Source organism: Sorex fumeus, unplaced genomic scaffold, assembly GCF_029834395.1.
Source record: "Sorex fumeus unplaced genomic scaffold, SorFum_2.1 ptg000007l, whole genome shotgun sequence".
NCBI lineage: Eukaryota > Metazoa > Chordata > Mammalia > Eulipotyphla > Soricidae > Sorex > Sorex fumeus.
Window position 1 is genome coordinate 32455491 of NW_026606064.1, and position 24529 is coordinate 32480019.

General features: G+C 36.8%; 1 protein-coding gene across 2 annotated transcripts in view; it reads right to left on the reverse strand.

Annotated features, from left to right (window-relative positions):
- The window catches only part of GAS2 (growth arrest specific 2), a 137408-nt gene extending 113489 nt beyond the window's left edge, over positions 1 to 23919 (reverse strand). The window contains exons 1-3 of one of the 2 annotated variants that reach the window (XM_056135808.1): positions 23333 to 23347; positions 22189 to 22269; positions 14256 to 14420 (exon numbers count right to left, since the gene is read on the reverse strand). In XM_056135808.1, coding sequence (XP_055991783.1) covers positions 14256 to 14400 — 145 coding nt within the window. In that variant the 5' untranslated portion in view covers positions 14401 to 14420; positions 22189 to 22269; positions 23333 to 23347. Of the gene's footprint in view, positions 1 to 14255; positions 14421 to 22188; positions 22270 to 23332; positions 23348 to 23689 lie in introns of those variants that run through there. The other variant, XM_056135800.1, reaches the window with a different exon arrangement.
- Positions 23920 to 24529: the final 610 nt, after the last annotated feature.

The following is a 24529-nucleotide window of genomic DNA, read 5'->3' on the forward strand; positions in this document are numbered from 1 at the left end:
TAAATCTGAAAGCTTTGTATCTGTTCTCACGGTGATTCAATAAATAAATTTTAAAAAAATAAATAAAGAGACAATATTTCTTCCTTGAGAAATATTGAGAGAAAATAAAAAAATTCTATTGAACTTATTTTTCTTGCTAATAGTTTATTCAAATAATAAGTTATCTGTAAGCAAATACTATTTCTCTAATCCCCAATCCATTGGAGCACTTGAACAATGGAATGATCAGGTACAGATTTCTGATGCTTTCTTTCTTCTCATACCTATCCTAACTTCCATTATTGCTACGATGAGCATGATTCACAACTGTTCCCTGACACTTCAATGTTTCCCTGTTAAAAGTTATTTTTCTTCTTATCTGATCCTAAAGTAAAATTTAATTATATTAAAATTAATGAAATTACTAAAAAATTCATAAAATTTTCTATAGTATAATCAATTTATATACAATCTACCCATTTAAAGACTACTATTCATTGGCTTTTAATATATTGATAGAGTTGTACAATCATTACAATTAATTTTATAATGTTCCATGTCCTCATTATCCTTTAACTGTCTCCAATAATTTCTGATCAAGCCCTATAGGATAACTAATTTATTTTTTCACATATTGCTCATAACTTCTGTCTTCCAGAGCACTCTCCTTTTCCTGGTTCTATACTTCTCAAAGTTTAAAACTAGTTTCGGGCTGGAGCAATAGTACAGCGGGTAGAGCGTTAGTCTTGCACATGGCCAACCCGGGTTCAATTCCCAGCATCCCATATGGTCCCCTGAGCACCACCAAGAATGATTCCTGAGTGCAAAGTCAGGAATAACGCCTGAGCATCACCGGGTGTGACCCAAAAAGCAAAATAATAATAATAATAATCATAATAATAAACTAGTTCCAGTTCCTATAACCTTTTAGTCACAAGTCCTGTACATTAATGGTTTCTCCAGTTTCTAGTATCACAGTCTTATTTTTCAAGTTCTCTCTACACTTCTAGCAACAAGAAGAGCAATTTCCAAAACAATTTCCTGAATCTTTGGCTTCTCTTTTCAATATATACCAGTCATTACTAAAATTAATACTGCTCAACATCACCGAAAGATTCTTCATCTTAATTGGATAGTTCCTCATCTGTTATAAGAAAATAAAATCATATACATTCAAAATAAATAAAAATCTAATATCCTAAGTCCTATTCATAAATCTTGAACACACCTTCCTAATCTAAAGTACTTATGCCCTGCTCCTTGATCTGTACCCTGATTTTGTGATTCTTCTAGGAGAACTTCCTGTTTCTTAGAGTCATGCCTTTGGTCCTGGCATATCTCCTGCCTGTATAGACTCCTACCTTCTATGCTCCTGGACAGTCTATTTTCTTTCACCATGAACTCAAGAAGTATCTCCTAGTGCACACTAATATATTTTCTACATAGTGGTACTTATGAGTAGAATTAAGTTTGTACTGATCAAATATGCATTGCTAGGAAAATTTTATAAAATTATTATCAATTATAAACTTCTAAATCACATGTGTGTGTGTGTTTTCTACAGAAGTATAATACATATCAGGCACCTAATGCACACATTCAGTGACTGTGTATAATCAAAAAGAAAGAAACTGAAACTTTTAAACAAAATATTTGGTACTATTTTTTGTGAAAGGTAGTTAATTTAAAGCAAAATAGTAAGGTAGTTTAAAGCTAATCATTTTGTGAGAAAGAGAAAGAATTTTTTTAGTGTTTATTTTTTTCCTATTGGACAGTTCATATCTTAGTTCACAAGATAATGACTTTTGCAGATGGTCCAAGCACCAGTATTTCTAAGTATTTACCGCAAAGGTATCCTATACATTGCTACTATTATTTCAAAGTTTTATGCCACTCAATTAAGGAATTAAACTGAGTGGCATACAACTTTAAATGCAAGTTTTGTATCTTTATAATAAAGATACAAAAATTTTTTATTAAAATATTTTTATTTGTGCATTTGTCATCTGGACTTATACCTTCTAAGAATAAGGAAGTTTTTTATAACCAAAGTATATATGTAGAAATAAAATTGCTAACTAAAAATTACTAGCTAAATATCAAGCTACAAAATAAAAACTTGAAATTGTTGATTTATCCCTTTAGAAATTACTTACAAGGTTTTCTACATCTGGAAGAGGTCTTTATAAATTTTATTTCATTAAGTTCCATGGCAATTTAAAGATCTATTTGTAATGTTAAGTGACAAGATGAGTACAATATATTTAAAAGAACTTGTAGATTATATGGATAAAAATGGTTTTTATTAAAAAGTCATTAGCAATTTACCAAAAAGGCATGGTTTTTACTTTTTCTGTATTATACCTGCAACTTTCCAGTTATTCTGCCTTTATGGATACTTGAAGAAAGAACTTTACTTTGGACATCTGTATCTAATGAAAAATATATTAGGTGTCAGCTTTCAGTTCTGTATATTTTATAGCTCCAAAAGGTGGGATTTTTTTTGGCGAAAACTGATACTATTACGTACTTTATAGCTGAAATGTACTGCCTCAAATGAAGAAAATATGCAAGATGGAAGTTTGTTTTCTTTTTCTTCAGTCTTTCATATGTAATGTATTTTCCATTCAAAGATTAAGATTCATAAGTTTAAATGTATTGTGTGACTATAGAAATCCACTGTAACCTTTATATAGAATAATAAGTCATTTCATCAGGCTCATTTAAAAATATTTTGCAAAGCTTATCTTTTGTTTAATGATTCTAAAGAGTTTTATTGTAACTTAGGTAACACTGTACAACAGACCTAATGTACTTTATGATGCTGATGTACAGTTACTGCACCTACACCAACTCTAAATTTCAGTAAACCCTCCATCACTGTCCTTATGTCACTTCTAGTCTAGATCACTCCAGCTAATTACTAATTATAAAATACTAATGATTTACTAATTATAAATTATCAAGTAAACATTGCATAAAACTAAACTCCTCTGCATTATAAACTGCATGCTTTATTTTATCATTTAATCACGTGATACCCCGTTACTCATCGATTTGTTTGAGTGGATGCCAGTAACGTCTCCATTTGTCCCTGTCATATGATAGTGTAGCCAATAGAGTCTGCTCTCGCTCCAGGAACATGAAGAGCCTCAAACTGTTCATTCAGGATCTTGACGAAGTCTGACCATCTCATAGGTGAGTGTCACACGTCCTTTTGACATCCCATGAAATCCAATCAGTAATAGCTCTAGTCCAGCGGTCATCTCCAAATAGCATTACTTGTCAGACCATCTGATTTTCCATGCCTTGGCAAACGAGACAGCATCCTTGATTCTCAATCGTCGACAGAGGTCAGAACTCCGAATTCCTTCTCTCATTTGAGTGAAGTGCGATATTCCAAGCATAGCTCTTTTGATTCCTCTTTGGGAGACCCGAATAGCGTTCTAATCCTGTTTTTGTAGGGCCCAGGTCTCTGAGGAATATATTAGTGCAGGGAGAACAGTGGAGTCGAAGAGATGTGCCAGGTGCCATAGGTTCTTCATCCTCTTAGCTATTTCTTCGACGCTATTGAAGGCGTTCCATGCTGCTCTCTTCCTCCTGTGCAGCTAAGGTGCCAGGTCGTTCGTCATGTTGCGTTCTCGACCTAGGTATACATAACTGCTGCATTTAGGGTTGTTCGTTCTATTGAGAGAAAATGGAGCATCAGGAATGAGTCTGTTTTTCATGAACATTGTCTTAGAGAGATTCAGCTGCAGTCCGACCTTTCCATACTCATAGTTGAAGTTGGCCAGCATTTGTGCCACTTGGTTAATGTTTGATGTTATTAGAACAATATCATCAACGAAAAGGAGGTGGTGTAATTGCCAACCGTCAATCTTCACTCTCATTCCTTCCCATTCCAGTTGTCACATGACATTCTCAATTGTGGCACTGAAGAGTTTCGGTGAAATGGTATCACCCTGCCAAACCCCTCTCTTTATGTTGATGATCACTTCCTTGTAGAATGGTGAGATCCTAGTGGTGAATTCGTAATACAGCTCACGGAGGATCCTGATGTACTGAGTTTGAACGCTCTGTTTGGCTAGGACTTCGATGACCGCTTTCTGTCCCAACAGACTCAAAAGCCTTCTTTAAATTGATTAAACAGAGCAGCATCTTGAACTCCTGAGAAACCTCAATGTGCTTGGTTACCATGTGGATATGGTCAATCGTGCTGAATACTTTTCGGAATCTGGCTTGCTCGCATGGCTGTCTTTCATCTAGTGTTCTGCCAGTCCTATTCAGGGTGACTCGAGTGAAAAGCTTGTAGACAATGAACAACAGGAAGACTGGGCAATAGTTGCCAATATGGTGAATGTCTCCTTTCTTGTACAGTAGAACAGTTCTGCTGGTTTTCCATTGGGACAGAATCTTGCATTCAGACAGGTAGCGTATGACGAACCGAACCAATATACTGATGAGTACTGGGCGGCAGATTCTTCATGCGTTAGGGTCTGACCTTGTCTGGGTCAGGTGTTGTTCACTTCTTTACCAATGAAATGGTGTGCTGGATTTTGGGAGAATGTTGGGAATGACATATCCATCCTGTAGAATTTGGTATGTGGGCAGGTGGACGTGGCTATCAAAGAGATCCGAGTAGAAGTCATGGAAAATCTTCTCCATTGCTCTTCTGGAAGATGCGATAGATCTATAAGGATGTCGGAGGGCAGTCATCTTTGTCTTGTAGTTGACGAAGGACAATCAGGCATTGCGAATGCTTTCCCTGGCTTCTACTACATCTGCCAGCACTGCTGCTCTTATCTGTTTGAGGTCTTCCTTTATCTCTTCTCTACACTGCTTTGTGAGCTCTGATGTTAGCTTGTGGTTGCCTGATGGTCATGTCAAGCTACACTGGGGAATGAGCTCGGGAGTTTTCGAAGACAGGTGTCTTTTTGTGACTATCTCTCTCTTGGTGTTCCTCGCACAATCATGGAGGTTCTGAACCAGTCAACTGTATCCATCATCAGTGTCGTCAATGATGGCATCTTCCCATATTGCCACAATAGTGCCAAAGAGCTCCCAGTTAGTGGTCATTCTGGGAATTCTCTTCTTAAACTTTGCAGCCTTTTCTCCCTGCTCTGTGAAGCAGAATTTTGCATGAAAGATATGGTGGTTCGATCCCAATTGGAACTTTGGGACAAAAGAGACATCAGTCAGGTAAAACAGTCGATTGAATATGATGTGGTCAACTGCATTGTGGAACTGTCCACCAGGAGACTCCCATGTCAAATGTTTAGATTCAACTTTCTGGAACTGTGAGTTACCATGAATGGTCTTTGTTGATATGATGAACTCAGACAGTCTCTCACCCTGTTTGTTCCATTCTACGCCATCGTTTCTGATGTGGAGTTCTTCAGCCAATCTTCCCATTCCTATGTTGGCGTTAAAATCACCAACAATGATCTTGTAGAAAGTGTGGTCTTCTTTATAGAACTTCTCCAGCACCATGTATAACTTAGCAAGGCACAGCAGTAGGGCATTTGCCTTTCACGCAGCCAGCCCGGCCAAGCCAGGTTCGATTCCTCCACCCCTCTTGGAGAGCCTGACAAGCTACCAAAAGTATTTCACCTGCACAGCAAAGACTGGCAAGCTACCCGTTATGTATTCAATATGCCAAACACAGTAACAATAAGTCTCAAAATGGAGACGTTACTGGGCCCACTCGAGCAAATCGATGAACAATGGGAGGACAGTGTTTGTTTTGTTTGTTTGTAGTTGGATATTGGTGTGTAGACAATGAAGATAGAAACTTTCGGCAATGAGCCAAGTCAATTTAAGCATAAGCATCTGATTTGTGATGTTAGGCATTTGGATTCAAATGAATCAATGCTCATGGCCAAGTTCATGTTGAGGAGAACACTGACACCACCAATGCCTTTACTGTAGCATGTTCCAAATAGTTCTTCTCCAGTGTCAAAAGTCAAAAGATACTTCCTATTCATTTTCAGTAATTACCATACTGTACTCTATGGGTTTCAAATATAGTGCAAACCATATGTTTCACCACCTCATTGTGGTGGGCATGGCAATGGTGCCGACTGGCAAGAGTGAACCAACAGGTGCTGCTGAGAGTTACAACATGTTGGTCGACCAAACGCTTGCATTTGGTAGACTAGGAAAATCTGTAAGGGTGATTGGAGGCCACCCCAAAATCCTCCTCCTTCTCAGAGAGCCTGACAAGCTACTGAGAGTGTCCCACCCACACAGCAGAGTTTGGCAATCTACCTGTCGCGTATTTGGTATACCATAATAGTAATAATAATGGTTCTCATTTCTCTGACCCTGAAAGAGGTCCCAATACCTTAATAAGGACAAGCAAGGAGAGGCTGATAAAATCTCAGGCCCAAACTAGGCTGCCAAAACTAAAAAGGTCTAAAATGATTGTCTGTACTTTCAACACATATACACTGGCATAGGAAGCATCCATCGAGGACCTGATGGTGCAAGCACAGAAGTTCAAGTATGACATCATTTGTCTGACCGAGATGAGAAGGTATCAAGCATACCGTTTTATTTTATATATCAGAAAATAAATATTAAATGAAGTATCATTCTATACCATAGAATCATTTTTTCCCAATTCCATCTGTCTATGATGTTAGTATGATAGGAAAAGACAGTGCAATGACTAGGATAATTAATCATCTTCCAGTACTGACCCACACAATGTAAAAAACAATTGACTTAAAGAATAATCTAAAGTAATCTCATCTAGATCTTTTTTTCCTTTCTTGCAAATCAATAAAGAGCAGGAGGGCAGTGCTACAGTGCTACAGTTCATAATTGTGAACTTTGAGCTTCACAGCTTCAATTCAGTCATACTGACAGGGTACAGTACAAAAAGAATGACTGTGGTTAAAGGTTGTGGTTAGTCAGTTATTAAAAAATTAGGACACATGGGACTAAAGAGATTGTATAGCAAATAGGTATTTCCCTTGCTCATGGCAGACACAAGTTCTATCCCCAGCAACTTATGTAGTCTTCCAGCTCTACCAAAAGTTAATTCCTGAGTTTAAGGCTAGGATTAATCCATGAGCACTGCTCGGTTTGGACAAAAAAATACAGGACACAATGGTATGGAATAAAGATCTGTCTAAAATCTTTTTTGACTTAACTACTGATGTGTATCTTCTGGAAAAATGTGTGTCTTCCATGACTTTCAAAAAAGAAATCATTTCAGAAAAAGTTAGAATAGAGTCATCTGGGAAGAGGGGAATACCTCTTTCAGTGTTGCTGAGGAAAAATATCCTTTTTTCCCACTAAAGTACCAAACTTAATTTCCTAAAGTTTTATCAAATAAAAAGAATGCTATTTAACATAGGGAAGATCTTACTATATGCCAGGCTCCTTATTCACATTCTTAATCATCTTACCTATGTGAAGTGGATACTTGTATGACTTTCATAAATGATGAGACTACAATATGTAAGCTTTATATATTTCCTAGAGCTCATAAAAACCTAATAAGTATTTCTCCCTTGGAATATATTCTGTTTAATGTATTCATTTCCTTTATATAAAAAAAATCTATAGAAAGACCTCAAGAAAAAAGTGAGGACTGAAGAGAGAGGTGCTGAGAAATGCTTAACAGTCCACCTTATAGGTAGAAGAATGGCTGAGGATATTATTCAAGTATGGTCCAATTTGTAGCCTAATTCACAGCAGAAGAAATGTTGCAAAATCCATTGCAAAAGTGATCCAGACATAATGCAACTCTATTCTTCACTATAGCTCCTGATTCAGTTATGTTTCTCTCCTCTAAAATTATTGAGTATTTGGTGGGGGGCAGGGAGAGATACTGGGATCATTGGGGTTGAAAATGGACACTGGTGGAGGAATGTATACTCGATCACTGTATAACTGAAACTCAACCACAAAAATTTGTAAGTATACAACTGTACTTCATGGTGTTTCACTAATAAAAATTTTAAAAAACATTGAGTATTTGGAGATTAAACTTTGAATATCGTGGTGGAATAAGTAAAGAGTCAGGGGCCAAAAAGATAGTACCACTGACAGCACATTTGCTTTGTATATAGTCAACCCATTTGATCCCAAGCACTTCAATACAGGCCCCTGAGGACCACCAGGAGTGTCCCCTGAGCATAGAGTCAGGAGTAAACCCTGAGCACATCAGGTGTGACCCAAATCACTTGTCCCCCTGCAAGCAAAAACAAAAAAGAGATTCATTATATCTATAACACCTAGATGAACACTTGATTACTAAGTGTCAACCCTACATTTATATCAAGAAAGGACAAAACTGGTTCTTTTGGAAAACTGGGCAAAACAAAATAAATAGTAAATAATGTAAAAGATTTCAACTTGGAAATAGAAGATTGCTTATTTAAACTTTTGGTCTAGCATTAGATGTTACATTTCCTAAATAAATTCCATTAACAGTATCAAAAACAGATGGTCTCTGCTGGATAACTATCTAATAATGGCTTTATGAAAGAAATAAAAGAAAGGATTACCAGATATCAGTTGTATTTTATAACAGCAACTCCAAAAAAAATAGATGATTGACCTTTAGATTCTGAAAAGAGGCTATCTTTGTGAATAACTGAAAGTAGAAACATTTTATAATATAAAAGCATCATAATATCAATAATTCATTTCTAATTATAAATACAATCAACTCAACTTATCTTTACTTGTAACCTATCTTACAGCTTGTGCAAAGTCCCTCTTATATCTGGATATATCTAAATACATATGTCTACATCCAAAAGATCTATAATTTTATAGAAAAATGTCAATTTATTTGATTCTTATTAAACATAATCTTGTCTCAAAATAAAAAAAAAAAGAAATACTGTGTTGGGGCCAAAAACAGCACAGGAGCTAAGACACTTGTCTTGCATGTAGCCTTTAGGCTCACCTCTGGTTTGATCCATAAATCTGCATATGGTTCCCCAACCATCTCCAGAGAGACCCCTCAGCATAAAATCAGGAGTAAACACTTAGCATTGTTGATTATAACCTCCGCTCCTAAAATAAACACCATAAAAACTTTCGTATGATTCACAGTTACTAAGAAAAGACCAATAGAAAATAAAGGTGATGATTGTTTCCAGGTAATTAAAGAAATACAAATGAAATACACAATTTTAGTACATGTATGTTAGTTCACTTGATGCACTTAATTCAAATTTAAGTTTCAATATACCCATGAGTAATTCAGAAGTTCATAGACTATGGCTGATATATTTGAATGGTGGGTGGATGCCGTAATCAAAAACAATTTAATAGTATTTTATTTATTTTAAATGATAATTAGTTATAATAAATATACTTAATATTTAACTTATATATTAGATATATATTAGGATCCAATTTAATAAAAATAAGTAATAGCTCATGAAAGCTATGAATCTAAATACTGGTATAAATAAAATAATAATCTAAATATTGATTCAATACAGAATAAAAAAATGGTCAAAGAGATATTTTATAGGAAAAACAGAGGGCTGTTCAAGATTCATTTACTGTCTTTTTTGAACACTGGTCATATAACTTCTTCCTGGAACCAGCTATTAGAAAATATACTTGGAGTACAATAAGAGTACACATTTCCAAGACATGTGACTTGTCAGAAAACTCTGCGGGATTATAATCCCATAATTTTGATTGGTTGCTACTTCATAAACAAATTCCAACATAAAACATAACTATTTACCCATCTTAACTAGTCAAGTAATCACAAGAGACCTGGACTCATAATACACAGATTTTAGTTTTTCTAAAACTTCTTTATTGCTTCTCCAATTATATGCCTAGTAATCTAACATGGCATTTATTATTTTTACTGATAATACTTAGAGATAGTACCTGACAATTAGTCTTGTATCCTCATATGTGGCATGAATGTGACTACTTATCTAGGAACCAATAAAATGTTTTTCTTCTCTATCAAGTAATTTTAACCACCAAAAAAAAAATCTGAAAATGAATGGAGGTCTAACTTCAATTATATTTAACCCAATTTAAATTTAAATTCGATATGAGATCAGAAATATTTCTAATTCACAATATCATTAAAGGGCTGGAGTAATAGCACAGCAGGTAAGGTGTTTGCCTTGCACGTGGCTGACCCGGGTTTGATTCCTCTGCCTCTGTTGGAGAGCCCGGCAAACTACCGAGAGGCAAAGCCTGGCAAGCTATTCATGACGTATTCGATATGCCAAAAACAGTAAAAAGTCTCACAATTTGTTGTGCGACATTACTGGTGCCCACTCGAGCAAACTGATGTACAACGGAAGGACAGTGCTACAGTGCAATATCGTTAAAATTTTTAAATATGAAAGCATGAAAGTTACACTTAGGTTAAGAATAATAAGAAAGAAGAAAATAAAAAAAGAAAGAAGAAAATATTTTCATAGGAAAGGTTCACTTATTTTATAATGGCAAAATACATTATGGCTTTAATTTAGTAAGTTAATTTCCACCTCACAAGAAAATTCAGCTACTTTAAATGGACACTGGATAAATTTTAAAACTATTTTCAAAATATCTCTTAGTTACAAGTATATTTAAAAAATTGAAAACTACAGAATATAAACTTATGAATATTTCAGTATGGCTTGCAAAATCTTTTTAATTTACTCTAATATCTCAATTTCCAAAACATATTACCATTTTAAAGATCTGTTTTCTTAACTCCAAATATTTTACCACTTTAAATAATTTCAATTTATTGTCTATTTTCCAAGTTACTATAAGGACACACACTAGAAGTCTATTAGCTATCTAATGCATTCAAGGCAATTCACAGTGCCATTTACAAACTCTTGAGACGCTTTTAAGACTCTTTCTCTCATAAAATTTCACAAGCTATCAGTTGCATTTGTGTTAGCATTCTAAAATTTAGTTTTATTATTTACAAGAAATATCATTCATTTATGCAAAAGTTTTCTGCCTGTCTCGGTATATTGATAATCTCAAACTAGGTCTGAAGAGGTAGATTTCTTGGACACTTCACCTTTTGGAACTGGAAAGGACATTAGAGCTCATCCATTCCAACCCTTTCGTTTTATGGTGGCAGACACTGAGCCCAGGAAAGATAGCTGAGTGACTTTGGGCAAGTTTCCTGTTCAGTGGCAGAGCCAGAACCAAGAGCCAGATCTCCTGACTCCCATTTAGGAGCCAGATCTCCTGACTTTTAGTTCAAAGGATCTTTCCATTACAAACACACTGACTCCCTATTCTCTGAGGCTATCTTGGCCCTACACACACTGGTCAAGCTACTTAATGATCACATTCACCAAATAAAATGTTTTGATGATATGTCTTATGACATTGGGATATACTCTAATCACAATACCTCCTTGCCTAGGACATCTCAGTGTATTCTCTTTGATGATAAAATAAATGACAAGTTCTTTAACTTGATATTCAAAGCAGTGTATGATTTAACTCTAGCAGCCCTCATGTAACTCTCCCCCTGCTTGATCTGCACTGTCAACACTAGTATACTTCCAGTTGTTCCAATGTACCAAATGCCCTGTCTTAGGAAGTGCACTCAATCCATCCATCCTCTTCTCCAATGTTTGACTTGTTACTAAAGATTCTTCAGTCCTCTGCTTAAATATCACTTAAGGAGAATTTCTAAACCCTTTGATCTTTTGCCCCTCTCTCATTGCTTTGTTTTTATATTAATATTGAAAGTCTATACCAGGTTCGATTCCTCCGTCCCTCTCGGCAAGCCTGGCAAGCTACTGAGAGTATCTCGCCCACACGGCAAAGCCTGGCAAGCTCCCCATGACGTATTCGATATGCCAAACACAGTAACAACAAAGTCTCCAATGGAGACGTTACTGGGCCCGCTTGAGAAAACTGATGAACAACAGGAGGACAGTGACATTGACATATTTCAAAATTTAATAACCATTCCAATGAATTAATTATTCTTTAACTTATTTAGTATGCTGCATCTTAAACCTACCGAAGCCTCTAAAACAACAGGCAGCTCTGGCTTAATCACTAGGCTGTCCTCTAGTTCTTAGCTGACTATGTCTCAAATACAATAATCCCAACAGTTGTATTAAGTATAGGTGATTATTTTACATCTGACAGTATTCTAAAGGTGATGATCTTGCTCAAATCTCCAACAATCATAGGAGACTTATGCAATATTATACTTATGTTAAAGATAATAAAATTGAGGCACAGAGCATTAAGATACCTGTTCAAAATCACAAGAGTTAGTTCAGTGGTAGAACTGAGATTTGAATTTGTGCATTCTGATTCCAAATCCACTTCTCAAATAACTACATTATGTTGGTTTTCACTCAAGTACTTCTTGAATAAATGAATTTATCCACAAAGTCAAATTAACAGTATCATTGGATTATGTAAATAAATAACAATAACCGATATCACACTTGTAATATATCATTGTTCCAAGTAGTATATACAATTTGGTTATTTACTCTCATAGCAACAATTAAAATTTTACACTACTGTTATTTTCACTTTGTAGATAAAGAAACTGGTAGAAAGAAGTTAGTTAAGTCATAAGCCAAAGATTACACTGCTGTCAGATCCAGATACAAACATAGTCTGTGCTCTTAATTTATGTTTTATACCAACTATTTGTGATACCCCATATCTAAAGAAAGATAATCCAAAACTCTTAATAGGTTATAATATAATAACCATTAATAAACCCCAAACAACAAAAGAAAGGAAAGAAACACATCTGTTTGGGTTAAACTGAATTACTCCATAGTAAAGAGATAAAATCTCCTTCATTTCCAGGATGAATACTAAAGTAGGGAAAGTCAGAGGTAGACCTTTCCTTCTGTTGTAATAGCAAATTACTAGGAAGTGACTTCAGTATTTCTGCTCTTACCCTTTGACTTAAAAACCTCCAAAATATATAATTTGCATACACTCAAATATGGTTGTCTCGGCTCTGCTATGAATACAAATAGATGTCAAAACATTGTTCAAACAATGAAAAAAAAGTGAATGACAGAGATTTGACCTGCTCCGTTTGCGACCTAGGCCGGCTCACCCCTCCTTAGGTAACCTGGCGGTCTTCTGCTCCCGGAGGGTCACCATATTGATGCCAAATTTAGTGCGGACACCCGATTGGCATAACGCACTACAGCCCAGAACTCCTGGACTCAAGCGATCAAGTAGCTGGGACTACAGGCGCGCATCACATCACCCAGCGACAGAGATTTAAAACATAAAAAAGCAATGCAAACATCTCCAACTACAATAATAAAAATGGAAAATTTTGCTAAAATATGCTTAGACCTTGCCAAACCTTGCCAAACTCCTGCTCAAATTTCATACACAATGCTACTTCCCTAGATTTTCCCTTTCATTAGCTAAAGAGTGAAGATAACTCCAAATACCTTAAAAGATACTTTAAATTAAAATAATATTCTTTAAGTAATAAAACAGTGTTATTGAAGTCCATCCTTCAATAAAGCACCATATCAATTCTAATTTTATTCAATATGCAAGTCTCAGATCAGTTCTACAAAGGTTAAATGTTCAGGCCTTAGTATATTTTTACTTTCTGTGAAAAACAATTGGTGGAGATTACATTAAAGTTATGATGTGTCTTCAAATGAAGGATTCCATTTTGCACATGGTTGAAATTTCATCCTATAAATATGCCAACAAATAGAAACAAAAATAACACACGAAAGAGATGCAACCTTTGCATCTGTTTTCAGATATGCTTAAAAACAAAAGTGAAATGAAAAGGAAAAAATTAATTCAAAATAAGGTCACTCTAGTCAGCTCATTTGGACACAGGATAGAGGATCCTATTCTCGGGTTTGGGCACTCAGCAGTTTTAGAAGGTGTCTTATAAAACTAGGGCAAAAAGAAAAAAAAAATCCAGTTTTAGAAGTAAGATTTCATAGAGATCTGACTTGTATGCAATGTCAAAAGAATATACTCAACTGATAAGTTGTCTGAAAAGAAACTTTAAAAAGTGAATCACATCAGCATACATATGAAATAAGCAATTTCATCACCTAATTCCCCATTGCAATTCGTTATTTTGGAGTGAATAGGCACAGTTCCATGGAGAGACACTGAAAATTCATTTAAAGTTTATGTTTCAGGTTTCTCTGATGCAAACCCCAAATAATGAAAGTCTTTCTTTCCCGGGCGCTATCACATGCTTAGGTGAAGAACACGACATGGGGTGGATGGAGGGCACAGCTTGTTATCTTTGCTCACAAGATGAGATCTTATAACCTTACCTAAGAGGTTGGTTAACCACAGGGCCAGATCTTCTTTCATCGGGAGCAAATTAGCTTCATGTCTGCTGGCCAGCCATTGGCTATACTGATGCATATCAGAGAGGCCAGGTCCACTGCGTACCTTTGGGCTCAGAGCAGTGCACATTATTTATCCACTTGTAATACCTGTTTGGGAAACAAAATAAAATTTGCTTCTTATCAAGAATTTTTTGGTTAAAATACTGCTGCCAAGGGAACAGTAAAGAACTGAATCCACAATCGTCTTTTATGATATTCAGATGATTAACTATTAAACCTATAAAACATTGGGCTGGAGCAATAGCATAGCAGGTAGGGCATTTGCCTTGCATGTGGCCAATCTGGGTTCGATTCCTCCGCCCCTCTCGGAGAGCCCAGAGCCCCGCAAGCTACTGAGAGCATCTCGTCTGCATGACAAAGCCTTGCAAGCTACTCGTGATGTATTTGATGTGCCAAACACAGTAACAACAAGTCTCACAATGGAGGCGTTACTGGTGCCCGCTCGAGCAAATCGATGAACAAAGGGAGGACAGGGCTACAGTGCTATAAAACACGAATTGTTTTCTTTGTACTGACCCTTCCACTTTTGACCAACCACTCAGTAGGAAAAGAGCAGCAAACAAAGGTCAAATAGAAAATTCATACAGCAAACTCTACACATGTGTGAAAACAAGATAAACACAGCTTCTAAAGCAATAAAACTGCCACTTTATTAAAGGCAGTTAAGAAATGGCTGCTGAATATTTTAGTTTATTTGGTTGATCCAAATTATAAACTTCCATTGTTTGGGTTAATTCTTGAAGCAACTAAGTCCCATGTAATTTCAGTACTAAATGCTGATGACAGTATTTGTACAATTAATTGTATGATTACTATTATTATTAAAATTACACATGGTTAAGCACTCATGGACTCACAATTTAGAGAATTAGACAGGATAAACTATTTTTCTCACAATAGAGATAATATCAGCAAAAACCAGAGACATTAAGTAATTTAACCAAACTAGCTCATGAAAGAGTACGATTTGAGCTTCATACTCTAAGGCCATTACAATTTCCAGAATGACACATTTTACAAAACAGATTCATGATGAATCCATTTTATTGCCTAAATATAATATCGTAATTTTATTAAATACAATCCTTGGTCATGAGATGGTTTCCTCTCTTATTTTATATCTTCCCACTTTATATCTTTAATTTTTAGAATTGTTTAGAGCTAAAGCAATATAATATCAAAATGAGATTTTATTAGCTAGATACAGATGGTTCCCCTATTCAGATGTAGAAAGGATGTGCAAACTATGTATACTTATGGAATCTAAGCCCAAAGAATTAATACTAAAGCACCAAACAAAAAATGGAGCTCCACTTGCAAACTAGTAGTATGCATGAAATAAACACATACACTACGACTAAGTGAAAAGTGGCAAAAAAGGCTTATATGCTATCATAAGATTCTGTCTTCAAAATTTTTAAGTTTTTTTATTATTGATAAATTGTATTTAAAGACAAGTTTTAAAGATAAGTGGTATATGCTTCTGTTCATTTTATTCTTTGAAGTTTTACATAAAATTCTTTTCCAGCTAGTCTCAACTTATAATTCTTTTAACATAGAATAATTTTTATGTATTGACAATTATGTTTGCAAAATAATAGGCACTGTGTTTAGAAAAATACAAAATATGACCAATTCTCAAATTTTTTTTATATTCAAAAAGGTTGGGAACATAGGCAACCTACTAAATGCATCAGACACATGTAGTTTAAATATATACAGATAATTTCAGTTTAAATATATACAGATAATTTCATTTTCAAAGCAAGTATGCTCTGAAGGAAAATTTTGCAAATACATACACACATATATGTATATTTTTTGAAAACATTCTTTGTTTATGGGCCAGTGAGATAGTATGGCATTCTGTGATAGTATGTCTTCCTGTGTTTGATATCCGGCACCACATATGTCCTCTGAGCACTACCAGGATTGATCCCTGAGCACAGAGTCTACAATAAGCTTTAAAAACCATTAAATGTGGCCCAAAACAAAACAAAACACAAAGTCAGGAAAAAACCCTCCATTTTGTGTATCTCTATACAATATATTTGGTTACCAAAAGAGAGTCACTGCAAATGCAAACTATTTTTCACTGTGTGTGTGGTGTTAAGAACTAAACCCAGGACCTCACATATGGAAGGCAAGTTAAGTGCTACTAAGCTACATACCCAATCCAGTGTGATTTTTTTGTTTTTTGTTTTGCTTTGGTTTGGGGCCATACCCAGTGGTGCTCTGGTGGTGCTCTCCTAGCACTGCACTCAAAGGTCACTTCTGGTGGGCTCACAAAATCATATGCAGTGCTGGAGATTTTACCCCCATCAGCAGCATGTAAGACAAACACCCTAATCCACCCCTAACCTGTACTATCTCTTTGGCCCCGTAATGTGGAATATTTTAATGCACTTCGTCATCTGTTACTGTCTGTCATTATAGAAACCAGAACATCACCATCATTTTTTGTAATCAAAATTAATCATTCCATAATTCATCTAAAATGATACATGAATACTTTATTTCTCTGACCCCTGGAAACTGTACGGGAACATTGAAATGTTCTTGTCCAGTTTTTTTAAAACTAAGTAGATTCCCAGGAAAATGAAATCATTCCTGTGTAACTGGTTAGTAGTCCTATAGGCTTACTTGTCTCAGAAACATTTAAGTAACAAGACATTTAAGCACAATCATTTGTATATTTAAACAACTAATTGAAATCTTAAAAGGTTTACCTCAAAAATGTCTTTCTTCTCAAGACACAATCTCTCCCACTACTTTCCTGAAAGTGAGATGTGGTAGTTCAGTAACTTTACCTACATCCTATTATGTGCTCTGCAACTTCCATTTAAGCATCAGAGCCCTATTTTGGTCTGTAAAAGCAAGAAGACACCTCAGATTCTTAAGCTCATTGTCCTGCAAAGAATTCATCAAGGGATAGTTTACAGTAAGCCGAATGGCATGTAACAGTTTCAATGACTAAAGGGACTCAATCCTTCCCCTCAATACTTTCAAACAGTAAACTTTTTATTTTCCTTGACAGTAGCACATTTATTTCTTGTGCAGTCAGTCCTACCACAAATGGAACTCAAACTGAGTTCTAATACCTAAAGATGATCATTAAATGAAAACATTGCCTAATTAAGCAATTTTAAGATGCAAATTTTAAACATGGTAAAAATAAACAATGATACATTTTATTTCATATTTTGCCAGGAAGCAAAAATGGAGGACATAAGTTTACTGGGCCATTGGCAAACCACTAAATTTAAAAAATTAAACATAGGTGAAATATGTAGATAGCAAAATTCACTGTCATAAATAAGGACATTCTGTGAGACACAGTATTTTAACCCAGTTTCTCCTGGTCTTTTTTCCCCATATTTTTAAAAGCCATTAAACTTAACACGACTCTATGATTTAGCCTGAGATCCTAGATGTAAATGTCACAGACACATGACTAGAAAATAAAAACTAGTTCCGTTGGCAAAATCAAAATTCGAAATTTGAAAAAGCTATTCCATGATAAAGCAGTTACTAATTAAACTGCTAAGGTTGAAGTGGAAAGGATAAAATAAATTCATATTAACCAGATGTTAAAAATCACTAGAGGCCTGCAACCTTTTTACAATTTTTAACAAATGGTTAATCAACTTGAGTGTTGGATTAGATAACAAAGAACTAATTATAACCTAACAACTAATTTCTGATACATCGAATTCATTTGAATTTTCTTCAAAATCACAAGCAATACCAAGAGGTAGCACTGAAAAATAGGAAACAATGGCTCAAAGGGGTGGAGTCCATGTTTTGCATGAAGAACCCCTGGGCTCAATCTCAAGCAAGACCCAGAACTCCAAGTACAGCAGGGGTGACCCACCCCCTACTACAAAAAAAAAAGCGATAGCAAATAAAATAATGAGTCACTGGATTTACAACAAAAGTTATGACTGGGAGAAACTTTTTGTATAATGCGTTGAAAGACATTAAAGTAGATATAACTGAAATATTTACAAACCTTTATAATTAACTTTGGTAGAAACTTAGCAACTCTTCTCACTTTGTAAAGAAGAATAAAGACTTAAATGCTTTAATGACTTCTGTAAGCTCTAAGGTTCTGTTCAAAAATGGGTAATGGGGGCCAGAGAGATAGTACAGCAGGTAAGGCACTAGCCATGCATGCTGCTGACCTGAGTTCAATCCCCGGCATCCCATATGGTCCCATGAGCACCACCAGGAGTGATTTCTGAGTGCAAAGTCAGAGAATCACTGGGTGTGGCAAAAAAAAAGGGCAATAACCTTAAATACTTGAAATTCAAAAAAATATAATTTAAAGGAAAAACCATGTGAAATGTAACACAGAATTCTTCAAAGAAGATATATGTGTATTTCTTGCCCTTGTCTGGGTGATTCTGGAATAACCATTATGAATATGATGAGATGCGAAGTAACCCAAGGGAAGAAGAAAAATTAATGACTCCATAAGTAAAATATCACATGTTTAAAGATTTTGTTTAGTCTGTTGCTCCAGAATTCCAGCTGAAGACATTGTAAGCGTGACTATGAAAAGAAAGTATTCTTAACATCAACTAGAAGTATGCTTTAATTATGATTAAGATAGTTTCCACTCTATTGTCAGACATTGCTGAGACATCATTAAGAAAAGTATTACAATAGCATACAGAAAATAAATGGGAAATATAGAACAATAGGAACCAATAATAAAAATACTGCCACTGTCTCCTATGACATTTCATTAAGAAGTCTAGTTAATGAATAGAACATAAGAATTAGAAGCAAGAGCCTTGGGGACAAGTACTTATCCCACTATCTAACAATTTAGCAACTGTTCCAGTTCTATGAATCTACTTTTTGTACTTGAGTACTTCAGTAAGGACAATGGAAGCTAACACCACAAAAGTAATTGTGGATATTAAGTATTTGTTCTAGTGATTGGGATATATATATGTGTGTGTATATATATATATATTCAACAAAAACTAGCTAAATCTATATCATTACTCAGAAAATGTGTCAAAATAAAATTCATATTAACTAATTTTAAAAGAAAAGTAAGGGTCTGGAGTGATAGCACAGCGGGTAGGACGTTTGCCTTGCACGCGGCAGACCCGGGTTCGATTTCCAGCATCCTATATGGTCTACCGAGCACCGCCAGGAGTAATTTCTGAGTGCATGAGCCAAGAGTAAACCCTGTGCATCACCAAGTGTGACCCAAAAAGCAAAAAAATAAATAAAAAGTAAAAGTAAAACTGAGCCAGAGAGACATTACAGAAGTTAAGGTTAAGGCACTTTCCTTATACACAGCCAAATCAGCTTTGATCCCAGGTATCCTAAGCACTGTCAGGAGTAAACCACAGGCACATCCAGGAGCAAACCCTGGGCACTGATGGCTGTGGCCTAATCCCCCAGTCACCAATAAAGAAAGAAAAAAATCCTGTAACAAAAATGAGTATCTATAAAAATTTAAAAAACTGGAAAAAAAATCAAGAGAAATAAAACAATACAAGAGAAATAGACTTATATTATTGTTGAAATAATATCAGAAGTGATGGGAAATACAAAATTTTCTCCATACTGATTAGAATGTAACCCCAATGGTAATAAAGAAAATACTGAGTTTTAAAAGGAGGACTAACAATTAGCTTTTAAAAACAATTTCAGAGGGGGCAAAGATAGGACAGGCCTGAAGGTGCTTGCCTTGCATTTGGTCATCCCCACAGTTCTATCCCCAGCACTGCAGTAGCAGGAGTAATCCCTAAGTGCAAAGCCAGGGGTCAGCGCTGATCACTGCTGGATATGACCCTCAAAATAAAACAAATAACAAAAACAAATGAAAACCAGAATTCTGTAACAAATTAAACCAAAATTAAAAACAACTAACACATACTTATTTTGATGCAAGCTGAAAACTCATATAACTTAGAACTTAGACAGAAGTATATTGCACCTTGTAAGAAGATATCACTTATACATCTTCATACTCACATTAAAAAAAAAAAACTAATGAAATTTCAGTCAAAGTCCCATCCCCAGAGCAACTTTTTTCTTCATTTCCCTATGCACTTTTCTATTTATGCTCACTAAAGTAATAAAGATAGGGACCCTCAAACACTATTTTTTTTAAATAAAGCTAAATTAAGCTAAATGCCAACTGAATGCAGAAGTAAAAAGTGTCATCTTTGAACTAACCGAGTATGGTTCTTGAGGCCTCTTTTACCATTCTTTCTTTACACCATGCTTCCTTTGCGGTATATTCTCTTTGGTCTGATTTATTTTGGCTAAGCGATAAAACAATTTGTTTTATAAGCTGCATATTCTAACCAAGGTCAGAGATGAAGAATCTTAACCTCAGTCTAATTAGAAAGTAAAAGTCTAAAGTTTAATCAGAAAGGTATATCCAGATCTTCTAAACACATCTCCACTTTTGGCTCATGGGAGGAGTTTACACACAAATTAAAAAGCACTAGCATAAAGACAAACTCATTATTAGTTTTTTTCAATTGAGTAATAAAATCTTTAAACTTAAATGAACCCTAGATTTACCAGTTTCCTTTAAACTTAAATGTGCCACAAATTACCAATTGCCAATTGCCAATTAGGACAGAGGCCTAACAAGATGTTTTGCCCAAAATAACAAAGCTATCTAGTCACAGAGTCATTAAAATGATCCCTTTGATCTCCAGGTGCCTGATCCAGAGTGATAGTCTCCTCTTGAGCACTCATCTTTCAGACACATGATAAACTATGTTGAACCAAAAGATGGTACAATTGTAATCAACCTTTCTTCTCAAATTATGATCAAAGTACAAAGCTGAGTAGGAACTAATTTCTTAATTTTCAAAGCATCAGAAATTTTTTTGACAAGTTGTATCTTAGTTCTACTAAACTATCTGAATAATGTAGCACATGACTTGAACTCCTAGCAAATTAACTGGAGGCCATCTGAATCAAGTCATTAATCAATTATAATGATTAAGATTTTTACCCAGTTTTATCTAGGTTGAGTATAAACCATAACTCATGACAAAGTATTTTTTTATTTGTGGTGTGTGTATCACAATGCATGTTTTATTTAACTATAAAGTAATTAAAAGCTATCCAATATTGTTATAGAGATATTCATTATATAATCTTATATAAAATATGTATAGTGAAAAGATAAAAACATCAATTAAACTGACCTTAAAAATACTGAAAGTTACACAAACATCCTACTCATTTGACAAGGGTACTTTGCACCTTCTCACAGTTCTTTTTCCTAGTCAGAAAATATTCAGTGGAAAACCTCAATCATTGCTTAGAAAAAAAATGAAAAGAAACAGCAGGATCCTGTTTGTGCTTCCATATCAAAACCACAAAGATGCCAAAATAGAATTTCCTAGCAGCTGTTTTTACAAAAACTCTCTGCAAACAAACTGTTAGAACTCCATTATTTGATTTCAACCAAGGTAAAGGTTCAGGCTGACTTGGAGAAACGAACACTGCACATAACTCACTGAGGATCCATATAAGAATCTGACATTCCATTCTATCTAAAATTTAACTTTACAGTGTTTCCTTACAAAGATACTACCAAACTCAAGTGATGAGATCACATGACCTTTTTTTGGACGAGGCTAAACAAATTTCATGTGAATTTATTTCCTAATAACATCCAATCAACTTTACAAAAGTACGGTGTTTACCCGTAAAGTGAAGAAATAGGCCCAAAACCCAGTACCATAGAGGGTGCAATCCAAGCTACCTTTCAATCCAAGAAGTCATTCAAAGATACTGAGTGAAGGTTCTAAGTTGCACTGCAAAGTCAGTCTGTCCCATACCTCAGCCATCTCTCCCTTACCTTCTCCTAGGCAGTCAGAACCAAGACACCCATGTTGCAAAGGACCACCACCTCCTCCTCTGCAGTTAGTGGGGCGCATTCCTTGAGGAAGAACTCATTGGTCAGTTTCAAAGCCAGGTTGGATAAACTAGATCCCAGCTGCAGTTAATCAGTGTCCACACGGGTAGGAGGTTGGAGGGATAAAGCCATGAGCACAAGGGCTTGTTCTGAGCTTTACCGCTGGGAATCTCAGGGGATAGGTTGGGAGGAAAAGTGAACTTCCTCTGCCAGACCAGCACATCCGACCTGTCTGAGCCTTTATTTGAACACGAGGAGGCCAAATGGGTGTTCCTGTGGACATGCAGATCTTATTTCTTAAGTTTAAGATCTCCAGCACAAATGATTCAGCTTTGTTTGAGAGGGATCCCAGGAAGGAGAGTTTGCAAGAGTTTGCAAGTGGGACAGTAACGGTGGGCAAATAGTAGCCTTTAAGAGGCAAAAGATGTAGGAGGAAGTTTTTGTTGTTGTTGTTCTTTTAAATGAAGAAGGTGGGAGAGGACTGAGGCTTTAATTCCCATTTTACGGGGCCTGAGGGGGAGAGGTTTCTGAATGGGTCAACCCACCTCCAATGGTATTGGAATGTAAAAAACTACCTGTGAACCATTACTTTTGTGCGACTGTCATTCAAAACAACAGAAACTGCTGATGTTTGGATTAGTTTCAGAGCAATTTATTTTACTTGTCTGGTAAAGTTAAATTTGCCAGATAATCAATCTCCTCAATTTCAGCCCCCCCCACCCCCACCCCAAACCCCGCTCCTGGGACCAAAAGAACAATACCTTGCCAAAAACCTACCCAGAGGGATAAGATTCCTGGGTTGGCCCTTGTTTATTCACATCCGGGGAAAACAACATCACCCCAAACCCCAGGTGTGACTCACTCTACCCACCCAATGCTAGCTTCAAAGAAAAAACATGCACGAGAAATCGTTCTGTGTACCCATCCCCTCCTACGAGCCTCCAGAAAAATGATCGGTGAAGACCAACCCCAATCCAGTCCCCTCTCCTAGATAACAGACCCTCCAGAGCGCCCTTTAGAGACCCTTTAGAGGGCACAAATACATCAGTATTCCTCTGCCATGGGTGTGCTAATAAGGAATCCTCACTCCGTTCCCTGGTTGGCTGCGCCGCCCCAGCGGGCTTTACGTGCGACGGTCATTTGGACTGTTCCACAATAGAGACGACAAGCACAGGATCGTTGCCAAGGTATCGGAGAATAATCACCCACGGCAGTGACCACCCACTCAGCGCCAGAGCCTGCCGGTGCGACGGGCCGGCGGCTCTTCCCCCTTCCCATCCAAGTCCCCAAGGTTATTTTGCATGTCCTCCCCCCTCCCCCGCCGCCACCCCGCAGCATCCGCCTGGGGCTCTCCGCTGCGTCGGGCTGCAAAGCGCGCACCCCGCAGCGGCTGCGGCGGTGGCGGCGGCGTTGGCTGTCAGCGGGGCCCGGCGGCCTTGCTCACCCCCTGCGTCCGGAGCTGGGCTGCTGGCGGCTTTCAGGGGCTCCGGGCTTCCCGGCTGGGCTCCCGCAGCGACTCGGGACTGGCCCCCTTCCCGCGCAGGTCCTGCGGCAGCCTCTCTCCGCACCCCACCAGCCCCGCGGCAGCAGCAGCAGCAGCAGCTACAGCCGCACTGCCCCTCTTCATACTTCTCTGATGGCTCCTCTCGGTGCTGTTTGGGAAAACGATTTTTAACCCCCCACCCCCGCTGCCAGAAACAGATTTCCTACATTTCATCAGTCCACATAGACCGAGCGGAAGTAAAATGCTTACTTTTTCTGGTGGACAGCAAACGCAATTGACACTGATTTACCCTTCAAACGGGGAGAGATTGGATTACAAGCCCTTGGCAGCAGTTCCGAGTTTGGGGCCAAGCTCCAGCCCCCTCCGTGTCCCCCCCAAACACTAACTTAAGAAAGAAAAGGTTGGGGGTGGGGAGGGGGATCATATTTAACTCCAGGATTTTAACGGAGTCGATGGCTTTAGCACAATATTAAAACTGGGTGTTGGAAAAGTTTGCTTTCCTGGCCAGTGATTTCTGCAGATTCAGAGACAAGAGCTTTCCAGTAACTTCGACCACTCTTCGGTCCAAATTGAACAGTTTTATTGCTTAAAATTCTCTCGAAATATCAGGTTTTAGAGGAGACTGCACTCGGCCCTGTTTTCACTTTAGGAGAGGAAACAAAGTCCCACCCCTTCCTTCTCTCAGCCTTAGCTCAAGGCATCATGTTGAATGTCATAGACAATTTTCTCCAACTGTTGTTTATTAGTTCAAGTATGCTGGGATGAAAAGTCTTCCCATGA